This window comes from Pelobates fuscus, chromosome 6 (assembly GCF_036172605.1).
Source record: "Pelobates fuscus isolate aPelFus1 chromosome 6, aPelFus1.pri, whole genome shotgun sequence".
NCBI classification, from domain to species: Eukaryota; Metazoa; Chordata; class Amphibia; order Anura; family Pelobatidae; genus Pelobates; species Pelobates fuscus.
Window position 1 is genome coordinate 248,611,888 of NC_086322.1, and position 14,468 is coordinate 248,626,355.

General features: G+C 43.3%; 1 protein-coding gene across 2 annotated transcripts in view; it reads left to right on the forward strand.

The window, feature by feature from the left end:
- The window catches only part of WNK4 (WNK lysine deficient protein kinase 4), a 353,137-nt gene that overhangs the window by 249,924 nt on the left and 88,745 nt on the right, over window positions 1–14,468 (forward strand). For both annotated transcript variants that reach the window (XM_063458916.1, XM_063458917.1), the window contains exons 12-13: window positions 1,192–1,362; window positions 1,906–1,960. In XM_063458916.1, coding sequence (XP_063314986.1) covers window positions 1,192–1,362; window positions 1,906–1,960 — 226 coding nt within the window. The remainder of the gene's footprint in view (window positions 1–1,191; window positions 1,363–1,905; window positions 1,961–14,468) is intronic.

Sequence of the window (14,468 nt, forward strand, 5' to 3'; positions counted from 1 at the left end):
GCCCTGTACAGTGAAAACCGGGATTCATCCGTGAAGAGAACACTTCCCTAAAGTGCCAGATGCCATTGAATGTGAGCATTTGCCCACTCAAGTCGGTAACGATGACGAACTGCAGTCAGGTCGAGACGGTTTCTCGCGCAGAAGTTCTTTGGGTATGCAAACCGATTGTTGCAGCAGCTGTCCGGGTGGCTGGTCTCAGACAATCTTGGAGGTGAAGATGCTGGATGTGGAGGTCCTGGGCTGGTGTGGTTACACGCGGTCTGCGATTGTATGGCCGGTTGGATGTACTGCCAAATTCTCTGAAACGCCTTTGGAGATGGCTTATGGTAGTGAAATGAACATTAAATTCACGGGCAACAGCTCTAGTGGACCTTCCTGCAGTCAGCATGCCAATTGCACGCTCCCTCAAAAATTGCAACATATGTGGCATTGTGCTGTGTGATAAAACTGTACATTTTAGAGTGGCCTTTTATTGTGGCCAGCCTAAGACACACCTTTGCAATAATCATGCTGTCTAATCAGCATCTTAATATGCCACACCTGTGAGGTGGATGGATTATCTCGGCAAAGGAGAAGTGCTCACTAACACAGATTTAGACAGATTTGTGAACAATATTTGAGATAAATGGGCCTTTTGTGTACATAGAAAAAGTCTTAGACCTTTGAGTTCAGCTCATGAAAAATGTGTGCAAAAACAAAAGTGTTGCATTTATAATTTTGTTCAGTGTTCATTCATACAGACATACATACTGACATACATATATACTGACACACATATATACACACATCTAATTTTTCAGCCTCCCTCCTGTTTCTTACCTTTTTCGTTGCAGGAGGGTGGCTGTGGCTGATGGGAGTCAGCGTGGCTCTCCCTTTTCACGCTGTCTCTCCTCCTACCCGCGCAGAGTGAGCTGGGAGGAAGTGACCGGCTCACTCTGCCCCTGAAGCTATATGGGCCCCATCAGCATTTGGGCCCCGGTGCAGCTGCACCGGCACATTGGGCCCTGATGGCAGTGTCCACCAAGGCCGCCGGGCCCATGACAACCTTCATGGTTGTCACCCTCTGATGGTGGGCCTGTTGGAAGTAGTTGCAGGAGTTTCCAGCTCCAAAGGGTTTCTGAGACTTTTACCATATCAGGGTTTTCAATTGCCTCTTTTGATATGTCACCTGCACATTTTCATTTTGTTCAGGTAAACAATGAATTCATCATGCCGTCAGAAATGGAGAGCTTCACAAACAGGATTCGGGACATTATATACCGTGTGGAAACACTTTTAAAAAAGGACACCAATGGGGACAGAGAAGATGATGGTGAAACATTGCCTACGTCATCTATGTCTTCTGTTCCACCTAATCTTCAGGTATGTATTTAATTTGTCAATAATTTTATTGACAAAAAATATTGCATATTGATAGAAGTCTTATTTTAATTCATACATGTTCATGACAGACACACTCTTGCTGACAGATACACACATTTTCTCATACAATCCTCAATTATTATATACCTTTTTTTTTTTTTTTTTTTTTTAAATCCACCCAACCCTTTGGGAGAGCTGGAGTGGATCTTGGGGTCCATTGTGGTTTCTGGCCTAGTCTTGCGGTAAATGCATCCCTTACCATACGAGTTAACATGTGAGCTGTTTTTGAGCTTAGTCAGGAGAGCAGCTATTCTTATTTCAAACATTGCATATTAGTCTACAAACAAGGATTAGGTAAAAAAAATAGTGTGCACAGTTAAGTTTTTTTATTTATAGATTTTGATTGGAACCCTGTTATGCTCATTTCAGCACTTTATTACATTCACATGTAAAACTAGGAGTAGTTTCAGACGTGATTATTGTTGATAAATGTATTTTAATATTAGTTTGAATAACTAATCATTAGTTCTGTCTTCCTTTCAGGCTGACATTCAGCTTCAAGAGCTATCTCGATCCTTCTCATCCTCCTCTTTGAGTGGTAAGTTCTTCATTGAACCGGGAAGGCTCTCTATGCTCTCAAAGTGCATCCTGCAAAATAATTTCAAATGATGAGCATTCATTAATAGATAAATCATCCATTGACAAATATACTGCATATGTGGATATTTGTATGCATATAAACCTTCCTTAACTTTTCTTAAAGTGGCTGTGTCACCTTTTTCCTACTGTTTCCTTTTCTCTTCCAGAATCTATTTTCTTAATTTCTCGTCTATTTCTTTATAAAACCATTGCACTTTAATAGAAAAATGGAAATAAGATATTAGAGGGTTACTCAAAATACCATGGACAGTTCTGCGTTTTGAAGTGGTAATGGTGTTGCAGGTGGCAGCTTGAAACAGTGCATATCCAGAGTAATTAGCACTCATCTGCTGAGAGCTAGTTGCACTCCCAGGCCACATAACATTGGGTGCCCAGAACTGCACATATTTTACATCTGTCGACAGAGCACACTGCATGTTTGTTACAGGAACATACTAAAAAGAATGACATTATAGAATGCCCATAGACTTTAACAAGGCAGTGGAATGCCCATAGGCAATAATGGAAGTAATGCTGAATAATGAAGAAAAGAAAAAAAAAATTCACACACACATTTCAATTAGAGGCAAAACTATTAGACATATGAAATAAATATTTTGCAGGCATACTCTACAGGTTCAGTGTCAATTTGTAAAAATAGAGATTAAGTGGGATTATCGTTGTTTTCTATACAATGACAAGGGTGAATGATTAAAAAGAATTCCCGTAGAGTATAATGGGAAGCAACACATTTGCAGGCAAATCTGTGTTACGTAGCAAATTAACCGTTACCACAGGTGTTCCCCAAGTACAGCAGCAGATTGCAAAAATAGAAATTACCTGGGATTATTGCTTTTTTCTATAGAATGACAGGTGAATGATACAATGGAATGCCCTTAGAGTATAATGGGAAGCAATATGTGACTTGGAATTTGAACCTTGAAACATATCAAGTAGATATTTTGCAGGGCATACTCTCCAGGTTCAGTGTCAATTTTTAAAATTGAGATTATCATTGTTTTCTATAGAATGACAATGCTGAATGACTAAAGAGAATGTTCATAGAGTATAAAGGGAAGTAAAATATAAACTAATTTGCAGGGAAATATGTGTTACATAGCAAAGTAACCTTTACCACAGGTGTTCCCCAAGCAGGGCCGGCCTTAGGCCTTTAGGCGCCCTGTGCGAGAAATCTTCACAGCACACCCCCCCCCCCCCCCAGTCATCCATGTACGATGTAATATTTGTGTTGTCTGTTTATGTGATAGTAGGTGTGATGACTGTGTGTGATATGTATGCTATGTATGATATTTGTAATGGGTGTATTAATAGTGTGTGATATGCGTTTATTGGTTGTATGTGATATTTGTGCTGGGTTTATTGGCTGTGTGTGATGGTTATTTAATTCAGATAAAAACATGCATTTTTATTTTTGCAGAGTTATGTGCACACAGTTATACATACACTCTTAAATCCACCATATGCACACAGGCAGGCAGATAGTCACATACACAGGATCAGGCAGTAACACACACACACACACACACACAATTACAGGCAGACAGCCAAACATACAGTTTTACACACACACAGCCAAACATACAGTCTTACACACACACACACACACAGAGTCAGACGGCCACACGACCATACACACACTCACAGACAGTGTCACACACACTCACAGGCAGACAGTCACACACACACACACACTCACAGGCAGACAGTCACACACACACACACACACAGGCAGACAGTCACACACACACACACACTCACAGGCAGACAGTCACACACACACTCACAGGCAGACAGTTACCTGTGGAGTTCATTGTGGAGGCAGCAGTTATCTGGCGCTTTTAGCTTCAACCCCGCCGCAATTTTATTTTTTTTATTATTATTCTGGCCGGCCATGTGTGAGCTGTGTCGGCCGCAGGGCGCCCCCTGTTCCACGGCTCCCTGTGCGGCCGCACAGCTCGCAAACCCCTAAGGCCGGCCCTGTACAGCAGAAGATTGTAAAATTAAAAGTAACTGGGATTATAGCTCTTTTCTATGGAATAACAGGTAAATGATATAATGGAATGCCCATATAGTATAATTGGAAACAATAAGTGACTTGGAATCTGAACTGTAAATCTTTTGCTGACACACTCTAAGTTTAGTGGCAATTTTTAAAATTGAGATTAAGTGGGATTACCATTGTTTTCTATGGAATGACAAGGGTGAATGACTAAAGAGAATGCCCATAAAGTCACCCACTTACTACAGTGCCAGGTTTTCCACCAAAAAGATAATCAGTGCTATTAGATTAGGGGTTGTAGTAGAGTAAGGGGGTGTAGTAGGGTATGGGGGCTGTAGTGGGGACTAAAGGCTACAGCACTTAACCCCCAATTGCAGCCCATACACCCTACTACAGCCCCTACCCCCCCCCCCCCCAATTGCAGCCCCTACACCTTATGTCTGTAGTAAGGTGTAAGGGCTGCAATTGGGAGTGAAGGGCTGTAGCCAAGTGTAAGGGTTGCAATTAGGGGTTAGGGGCTGTTGTGGTGGGTTAGTGACTTATGTAGGGGTTTAGGAGGATGAAGAAAAAAAAACAGAAAAAACATTAGTTTGTTCCCCCTCCCTGAGACTTGCCTTGGGACAGGGAGGGGGCAGGGCCTAGCGCCACGATGCTCCTCTATCCACATATAGCTGTGCACCTGTTCAGGATCGGGGATATAGAAAGTGCAGCGAAACAAAACTGGTAAATATGAAATAAATATCATAATATCATAATAAAGGAAAAACCTTTGAATGAGACAGTTGTCTAAGGAGGGATGCATGTCCCGTAGTGATGTACCGAACTGTTCGCTGGCGAATAGTTCCCGGCGAACATAGCATGTTCGCGTCCGCCACCGCGGGCGAACACATGCGGTGTTCGGTCCGCCCCCTATTCGTCATCATTGAGTAAACTTTGACCCTGTACCTCACAGTCAGCAGACACATTACAGCCAATCAGCAGCACACCCTCCATAGCAGACCCTCCCACCTACTGGACAGCATCCATTTTAGATTAATTCGGAAGCTGCAACCATTTTTTATTTTTTTTTCAATTTATTATTTTTTTTTTTTTAGTGCATATAAATGTTACAAGTAGATACTACCCCCAGACACTCTGTGTTACTGCAGATACTCCCTCCAGACACCCTGTGTTACTGCAGATACTCCCCCCAGACACTCTGTGTTACTGCAGATACTCCCTCCCTGGGCAGGTGCAAGGATTTTTGGGTACATAGGCGAAGATGTATTTTTCCGCCCCCCCCCATTCAAAAATAACATCTTCACCTATGTGCCTCTTAACCAGCCCCTCTCCCCGTCCATTATTGGTCCCCTCCCTTCCCTGTCCCTTAGTGTTCTTCTGACAGTCACACACACTCAATGACAAACACAGAGACTCACTGATCTGACACACACACACTGATTGATACTTATTGACAGACACACTGATAGTCACACACAGACTCAATGACAAAGATACTCTCACTGATTTGACAGACACTCACAAACACACACTGACAGACACACACATACACTGACACACTCACATGCAACACTCATACCATCACTCACAGACACACATACACTCACTCACGCACACACTCACAGTCACTCACAGACACATACACTCACTCACGCACACACTCACAGACACACATACACTCACTCATGCACACACTCACAGTCACTCACAGACACACATACACTCAAGCACACACTCACAGACACACACACTCACTCACGCACACACTCACTCACAGACACACATACACTCACACACAGTCACTCACAGTAACACATACACTCACTCACGCACACACACACACACACACAGAGACACATACTCACAGACACTCACTCACACACAGACACTCACACACAGACACTCACACACAGACACACACTCACAGACACTCACTCACACAGAGACACATACACAATCACAGACACACAGACACTCACTCACACACACAGTCACTCACAGACACACAGTCACTCACAGTAACACATACACTCACTCACGCACACACACACACAGACACATACTCACATACACTCACTCACGCACACACACACACAAACACACAGACACATACTCACAGACACTCACTCACACACACACACAGACACTCACACACAGACACACACTCACAGACACACACTCACAGACACACACTCACAGACACTCACTCACACAGAGACACATACACACTCACAGACACTCACTCACTCACACACACTCACACACACAGACACACACACTCACTCACTCACAGACACAGACACACAGACACTCACTCACTCACACACACACTCACACACACACAGAGACACATACTCACTCACAGACACACAGACACTCACTCACACACTCACACAGACACTCACACAGACACACACACACAGACACTCTCACACACAGACACTCTCACACACAGACACATCACATACATTCACAAATTATTTTAATAAATAATATCCACCCAGCCTCCCTACCTGGAGAGCTGGTGTGGATCATTCCCTGGGGTCCAGTTGGACTGCTGGGCGGCGTGCGGCAGTGCTGCGATCAGGCGCTGCGAGGGAGCTCTAACCTCTCTGCTCTGCTCCCTCGCGCGCTGCCTGTCTGCTGATACCGCAGGAGCCGGAATATGACGTCATATTCCGGCTCCCGCGGCATCACTAGACAGCGCGTCGAGGGAGCAGAGCAGAGAGGTTAGAGCTCCCTCGCAGCGCCTGATCGCAGCACTGCCGCGCCGGGGGCGGAGATGGTGGCCGGCAGGAGGGAGAGCTTCCCTCCTGACGGTCACTGAAATCTTGCGCCCCCGGAGCCGGTGCGCCCTAAGGCGGCCGCCTGTGCCGCCTTATGGACGCGCCGCCCCTGCTCCCTCCAGACACTGACACAGAGCAGAATAGGGACTGTTCCCCCTACATAGGGTCACTTGGCAGATATGGATTGACACCTATCCTAAGGATCCCTGATAAACACTGACACGGAGCCCTCCATGGGTGAAGATGGATTAATTTTTTTTTGTGCTCGGGTTTTTTATTTAATTTTTAAGTTCGACAGGTATGATGGCTTTTTATTTGGCCTTTTTTGGGGCTAAAAAAATGAAGATTTTAGAAGAAGAAGACGTTGAATAGTAAGTTGAATTTTACTTTACAGGGTAGTAATTTTATTCCCCCTTCACTATTTTTTAGGGTGAGGGGGGTAGGTAGGGGCTTTTTTATTTGGTTGTGTGACTAGGGGCTTGGGGACACACACTGCATACACACTATACACACACTGCATACACACTATACACACACTGCATACACACTATACACACACTGCACACACTATACACACTATACACACACTACACACACTATACACACAATATACACACACACTGTACACACTATACACACACTGTACACACTATGCACACACACTACACACACTGCATACACACACTACACACACTGCATACACTATACACACTCTACACACACTGCATACACACTGCACACACTGCATACACTATACACACACTGCACTAACTATACACACACTGCACACACTATATACACTATACACACACTGCATACACACTATACACACACTGCATACACACTATACACACACTGCACACACTATACACACTATACACACACTACACACACTATACACACAATATACACACACACTGTACACACTATACACACACTGTACACACTATGCACACACACACTACACACACTGCATACACACTGCACACACTACACACACTGCACACACTATACACACACTGCACACACTATACACACACTGCACACTCTATACACACACTATACACACACTGCATACACTATACACACTCTACACACACTGCATACACACTGCACACACTGCATACACTATACACACACTGCACTAACTATACACACACTGCACACATTATACACACACTACACACACTATACACACAATATACACACACACTGTACACACTATGCACACACTGCACACACTGCATACACTATGCACACACTATACACACACACTACACACTCTATACACACACTGCACACACTATACACACTATACACACACACTATACACACTCACTATACACACAATATACACACACTGTACACACTATACACACACACTTTACACACTATACACACACTGCATAAACATACATTTAAAAAAAATTGCAGCTGTTTTTTACATTTCAAAGTTGGGGAGGGGGGTGCCAAATAAAGGATCCGCCCCGGGTGCCAAATGCTCCAGGTACGCCCCTGTATAGAGGGGAGCCATGTTACTCTGTATATAGAGAGGAGCCATGTTTACACTGTATATAGAGGGGAGCCATGTTACTCTGTATATAGTGGGGAGCCATGTTACACTATATACAGTGGAAACATGGCTCCCTCTATATACAGAGTAACATGGCTCCCTCTATATACAGAGGGGAGCCATGTTTACACGGTATATAGAGGGAAGCCATGTTATTCTGTATATAGGGGGAGCCATGTTTACACGGTATATAGAGGGAAGCCATGTTACTCTGTATATAGAGAGGAGCCATGTTTACACTGTATATAGAGGGAACCATGTTTACACTGTATATAGAGGGGAGCCATGTTACTCTGTATATATAGGGGAGCCATGTTACTCTGTATATAGAGAGGAGCCATGTTTACACTGTATATAGAGGGGAGCCATGTTACTCTGTATATAGAGGGGAGCCATGTTACTCTGTATATAGAGGGGAGCCATGTTACACTGTATATAGAGGGAGCCATGTTACTCTGTATATAGAGGGAGCCATGTTTACACTGTATATAGAGGGGATCCATGTTACTCTGTATATAGAGGGGAGCCATGTTACACTGTATATAGAGGGAGCCATGTTACTCTGTATATAGAGGGAGCCATGTTTACACTGTATATAGAGGGGAGCCATGTTACTCTGTATATAGAGGGAGCCATGTTTACTCTGTATATAGAGGACTGTTTGCGGTGCGTTAAACGGGGAGTTTGGTCTGTCACTGTGAAGCGGGCGTAACCCTTACACTACCTGATCGATACAACATCATACCTGATGTTTTAAAGCACGTTATTCCAAACAATTTAGGAATGTTAGGTGATTTCTGCCCTTTATGGATTAAAACCAGACTCTGCATCAACTATGTAATTTTCCATGGGAGTTTTGCCATGGATCCCCCTCCGGCATGCCACAGTCCAGGTGTTAGTCCCCTTGAAACAACTTTTCCATCACTATTGTGGCCAGAAAGAGTCCCTGTGTGTTTTAAAATTCGCCTGTCCATTGAAGTCTATGGCGGTTCGCCCGGTTCGCCCGTTCGCGAACATTTGCGGAAGTTCGCGTTCGCCGTTCGCGAACCGAAAATTTCGGGTTCGCGACAACACTAATGTCCCGTTTAACTTGCTAGGTCTTTCAGATTTCCCTACAAAAGAGTTAAGATACACTATACCCTATGGGCATTCCATTGTATCATTTACCTGTCATTACATAGAAAATAGCAATAATCCCTGGTAATTTCTATTTCTACAATCTGCTGCTGTACTTGCTTCCCGTTATACTCTATGGGCATTCACCTTTGTCATTCTATAGAAAAGAATGATAATCCCACTTAATCTCAATTTTAAAAATTGACACTGAACTTCCATTATTGTCTATGGGCATTCCATCGCCTTGTTAAAGTCTATGGGCATTCTATACGGTCATTCCTTAGTATGTCTCTGGATACAGATGTAATTTTCAGTTTGCAGGCAGAGTCAGCATGTATATCCATTACTCCCTAACCTCCCTATCACTCCGTGTAGTTTTTTTTTTTAACTCCCTCCCTTCCCCTCCCCAAAACAGAGCAGGCACATGCGCTCTGAACCGGCTAGATGGTCCAATCAAAGGCTTCTCTATGAGAAACCTTTGATTGGATTGCTAGTGGCTGCTGAAACATCAGGAGGGGGCATTAAAAGCAGTGCTGGGAAATTCATTTGACTCTGGACAGGTAAGTAAATCTTCTGAACAAAAACTATTTTTAAAGCAATTTGGGAGTGGGGGCTAAAAAAAAAAAAAAAATTATGCCCAACATGGCATTATTCATTCTTAAAAAACAATTAAAAAAAATGATTAGGGTTTAACCCCTTAAGGACCAAACTTCTGGAATAAAAGGGAATCATGACATGTCACACGTCATGTGTCCTTAAGGGGTTAAAGTACAATGATAATGTAACAGTCACCTGGGGACTTATGGAACAGTTTACCAGGAGTTGGAGCCCAGTTGCAGGAGATGGCACAAGGAGGAGACAAAATCCCAAAACACAGTACAGATAAAGGGGTAATCCAAAGGCAGGGTCAGACGAGAAGCAGAAGTCAGGGCTGGCAGCAGAGTAACGTAGTCGGTAAAGCAGGCAGAGGTCAGAGTCCAGGAAACCAGTCAGTAGTGTGGCAAAGATCCAGCAGGAAACACCAAACCGGCAAAATGACCAGATACTAGCTTGACTGCTGACCCAACCAGTCCCCGACCAAAACCCGTTGCCCCCCAATAATACACGTGACACCTCATTCTTGTGGGTAAGGGCAACGGCCACAGCTTTATTTAATATAACAATTTCAACTTATTCCAACTCTGCCAGCTGTTGGGTGTTTCCCAACAGGCAGTTCTCCCAAATTCTGTAACATGAGCCTCGACAGCCGGCTCCTCGCCATCAGCTCCGTGCAGGCTGTCGTCTCCCCAAAGTTCCTTTTTTCTTCTGCGCTGTCTAGGGAAACCCGCCAAGCTGTGACAACACAAAGAACAAAACAAGACACAAGCCACAACACCAGAAACAGGGTGGGAGGGTGGGAAAAACAGTCAGGAGCCCTCACTTATCCTGCTGACTGGTAAGTCCCCTCCCTCTCCCTTTCCTTAAGAACCACAAATGTATCCATTTTAACCCAGCCCCCAATCTTGGGCAGCAGTCATGCTCCCCCTTCCTTACTGTTCCAGGGGGAAACTTTCAGTCAGGGCTGGCTTTTACAGCCTGTTAATTAGATGCAGCTGACCCTAATTGGAAAAGGGTTGCAGGTGGATCCGTGCTGCTTAATTCAGGCAAAGGGTCAGGAAGCAGAAAAAATGCAAACAGAAACTGAAGCCCCCTGGTGGATGTCATGGCAGAAAACCTGACTGGGATGCTCGAGCTGTGAGTTCAAACCCAGCTAGGTCTTATAACCCCTTAAGGAAACGTCATGATTGTCATGATTCCCTTTTATTCCAGAAGTTTGGTCCTTAAGGGGTTAAAGGGGCGGCCACGCCTAACATAGAAACATAGAATGTGACGGCAGATAAGAACCATTCGGCCCATCTAGTCTGCCCAATTTTCTAAATACTTTCATTAGTCTCTGGCCTTATCTTATAGTTAGGATAGCCTTATGAATATCCCACGCATGCTTAAACTCCTTTACTGTGTTAACCTCTACCACTTCAGCTGGAAGGCTATTCCATGCATCCACTACCCTCTCAGTAAAATAATACTTCCTGATATTATTTTTAAACCTTTACCCCTCTAATTTAAGACTATGTCCTCTTGTTGTGGTAGTTTTTCTTCTTTTAAATATAGTCTCCTCCTTTACTGTGTTGATTCCCTTTATGTATTTAAATGTTTCTATCATATCCCCCCTGTCTCGTCTTTCCTCCAAGCTATACATGTTAAGATCCTTTAACCTTTCCTGGTAAGTTTTATCCTGCAATCCATGAACCGGTTTAGTAGCCCTTCTCTGAACTCTCTCTAAGGTATCCTTCTGAAGATACGGTCTCCAGTACTGTGTACAATACTCCAAGTGAGGTCTCACCAGTGTTCTGTACAATGGCATGAGCACTTCCCTCTTTTTACTACTAATACCTCTCCCTATACAACCAAGCATTCTGCTAGCATTTCCTGCTGCTCTATTACATTGTCTGCCTACCTTTAAGTCATCAGAAATAATCACCCCTAAATCCCTTTCCTCAGATGTTGAGGTTAGGACTCTATCAAATATTCTGTACTCTGCCCTTGGGTTTTTACGTCCAAGATGCATTATCTTGCACTTATCCACATTAAATGTCAGTTGCCACAACTCTGACCATTTTTCTAGTTTACCTAAATCATTAGCCATTTGGCTTATCCCTCCTGGAACATCAACCCTGTTACATATCTTCGTATCATCAGCAAAAAGACATACCTTACCATCAAGACCTTCTGCAATATCACTAATAAAAATATTAAAGAGAATGGGTCCAAGTACAGATCCCTGAGGTACCCCACTGGTGACAAGCCCAAGCTTCGAATATACTCCATTGACTACAACCCTCTGTTGCCTGTCACTCAGCCACTGCCTCACCCATTCAACAATATTGGAATCCAAACTTAAAGATTGCAGTTTATCGATAAGCCTTCTATGTGCAACAGTGTCAAAAGCCTTACTGAAATCTAGGTAAGCAATGTCTACTGCACCACCCTGATCTATAATTTTAGTTACCCAATCAAAATAATCAATAAGATTAGTTTGGCATGATCTCCCTGAAGTAAACCCATGTTGTCTCTGATCTTGAAATCCATGTTTTTTTAGATGTTCAACAATCCTATCCTTTAACATGGTTTCCTTCACTTTCCCCACTACTGAAGTAAGGCTTACTGAGATGTGTGTATGTATGCCTGTATGTATGTTTGCATGTCAGTATGTATGTCTGTATGTCTGTCTGTCTGTATTTATTTATTTATTACTGGTATGTATAAAGTGCCAACAGATTCCGCAGCGCTGTAGAATTAGTGGAGAACGTATAATATACACAGACAAATACAAGAGGTAATGTATGCCTGTATGAATGTATGTATGTCTGTCTGTATGTCTGTATGAACGTGTGTCTGTTGGTATGTATGTCAATACGTATGTATGTGTGTGTGTCTGTATGTCCTTATGTGTGTGTGTGTCTCCTCACTTTAGAGGGCACTCTCATGAGGGCTAAACTGTCTCATCCTCTGAGTCTCCTCATGGTTCTTTATTTTCATGTGTCAGTATGTATGCCTATATGTGTGTATGTCTGTTTCAGTATGTGTCTCTTAGTATGTAAATGTGTGTGTGTCAGTATGTGTGTATGTTTGTGTTTGTGTATCTGTGTCCTTTTGTATCAGTGCGTGTGTTTGTGTCTGTGTGTGTATTCCTGTGGGCAGGATTTGGAGGGGGTAGTGGAGACGGGTCCCCAGGGGCCCAGACCCTGAGCTGTGTTAGGGGCCCCAACATTTCTGATGGCAGCCCTGCAGACATACATGAAGCACAGCCATTAACCCTGTTATTCTCAGTTTTTGCTCTTGTGTCAGATAGACTTTCCATGAAGTATAGCCATTAGCCCTGGTGCTGGCATTTCTTTTTTCCTCAGGACTTTAACATACAAGCATACTTCTGATTATGTATATCCATTAGCTGCAAGCTTTTATCCAACTCCAATACTGGACATATAAAACTTACCTAGATGCTCCCCAATAACCCATTTGCTATATTAAAGTCTCAATGGAAGTATTAGGGACTACATGCAAAACATACTTATGCTAATCAGTAATCTAAACTACTGATGCACTTACCTGAGACAGATAAAAACAAAATAAAGATCCTGGAATATGGAGAATTCCACTGGAATATGGAGAATTCCACTGGAATATGGAGATTCTAACAATTGAATCTCCTTAAACTAGAGGCCTCATTATGCACCCCATAGGTACTGTTTACTGTGTCTCTTCAATGACAAGAGACTGAACCCTGGCAGAACCTTCAAAAACACTGGCCTGGTGAGCATTAAAGGAACACTATAGGGTCAGGAATGCAACCCCCCCCCCCCTCTTTTCCTCCTAAATATAGTAAACTCTTACCTTTATTCTAGTCTGCTGATCTGCCCCTGATCTGCCTCCTTGGCCGACATCATCAGAAGTGATAATCTCAGCCAATCACAGGAAAGCATTGGATTGGCATTGTCACTTCTGATGATCTCAGTCAAGGAGGCGGGCCCAGCCAATCAGTAATGCTTCATATAGATGCATTTGGATCAATGCATCTCTATGAGGAAAGTTCAGTATCTTCATGCAGAGGGTGGAGACACTGTGCATCACTGCCCCAGGAAGCACCTCTGATGAGTGGCCACTGGAGGTGTCTCTAGTCTGTAATATAAACACTGCCTTTTCTTTGAAAAGACAGTGTTTACTGCAAAAAGCCTGAAGGGACTGACTATACTCACCTGAACAACTAAATTAAGCTGTATTTGCTCTGGTGACTATAGTGTTCTTTTAAATAAAATGTATGCCTGCTAAAGCTAGCTGCTGGATGACAGGAAAAAAAGATTTTGGCTTCCACAGATTAATGTGAATTTATTAAGATTTGTTAACTATATTTCCTGTCCTGTCTACTGATTGG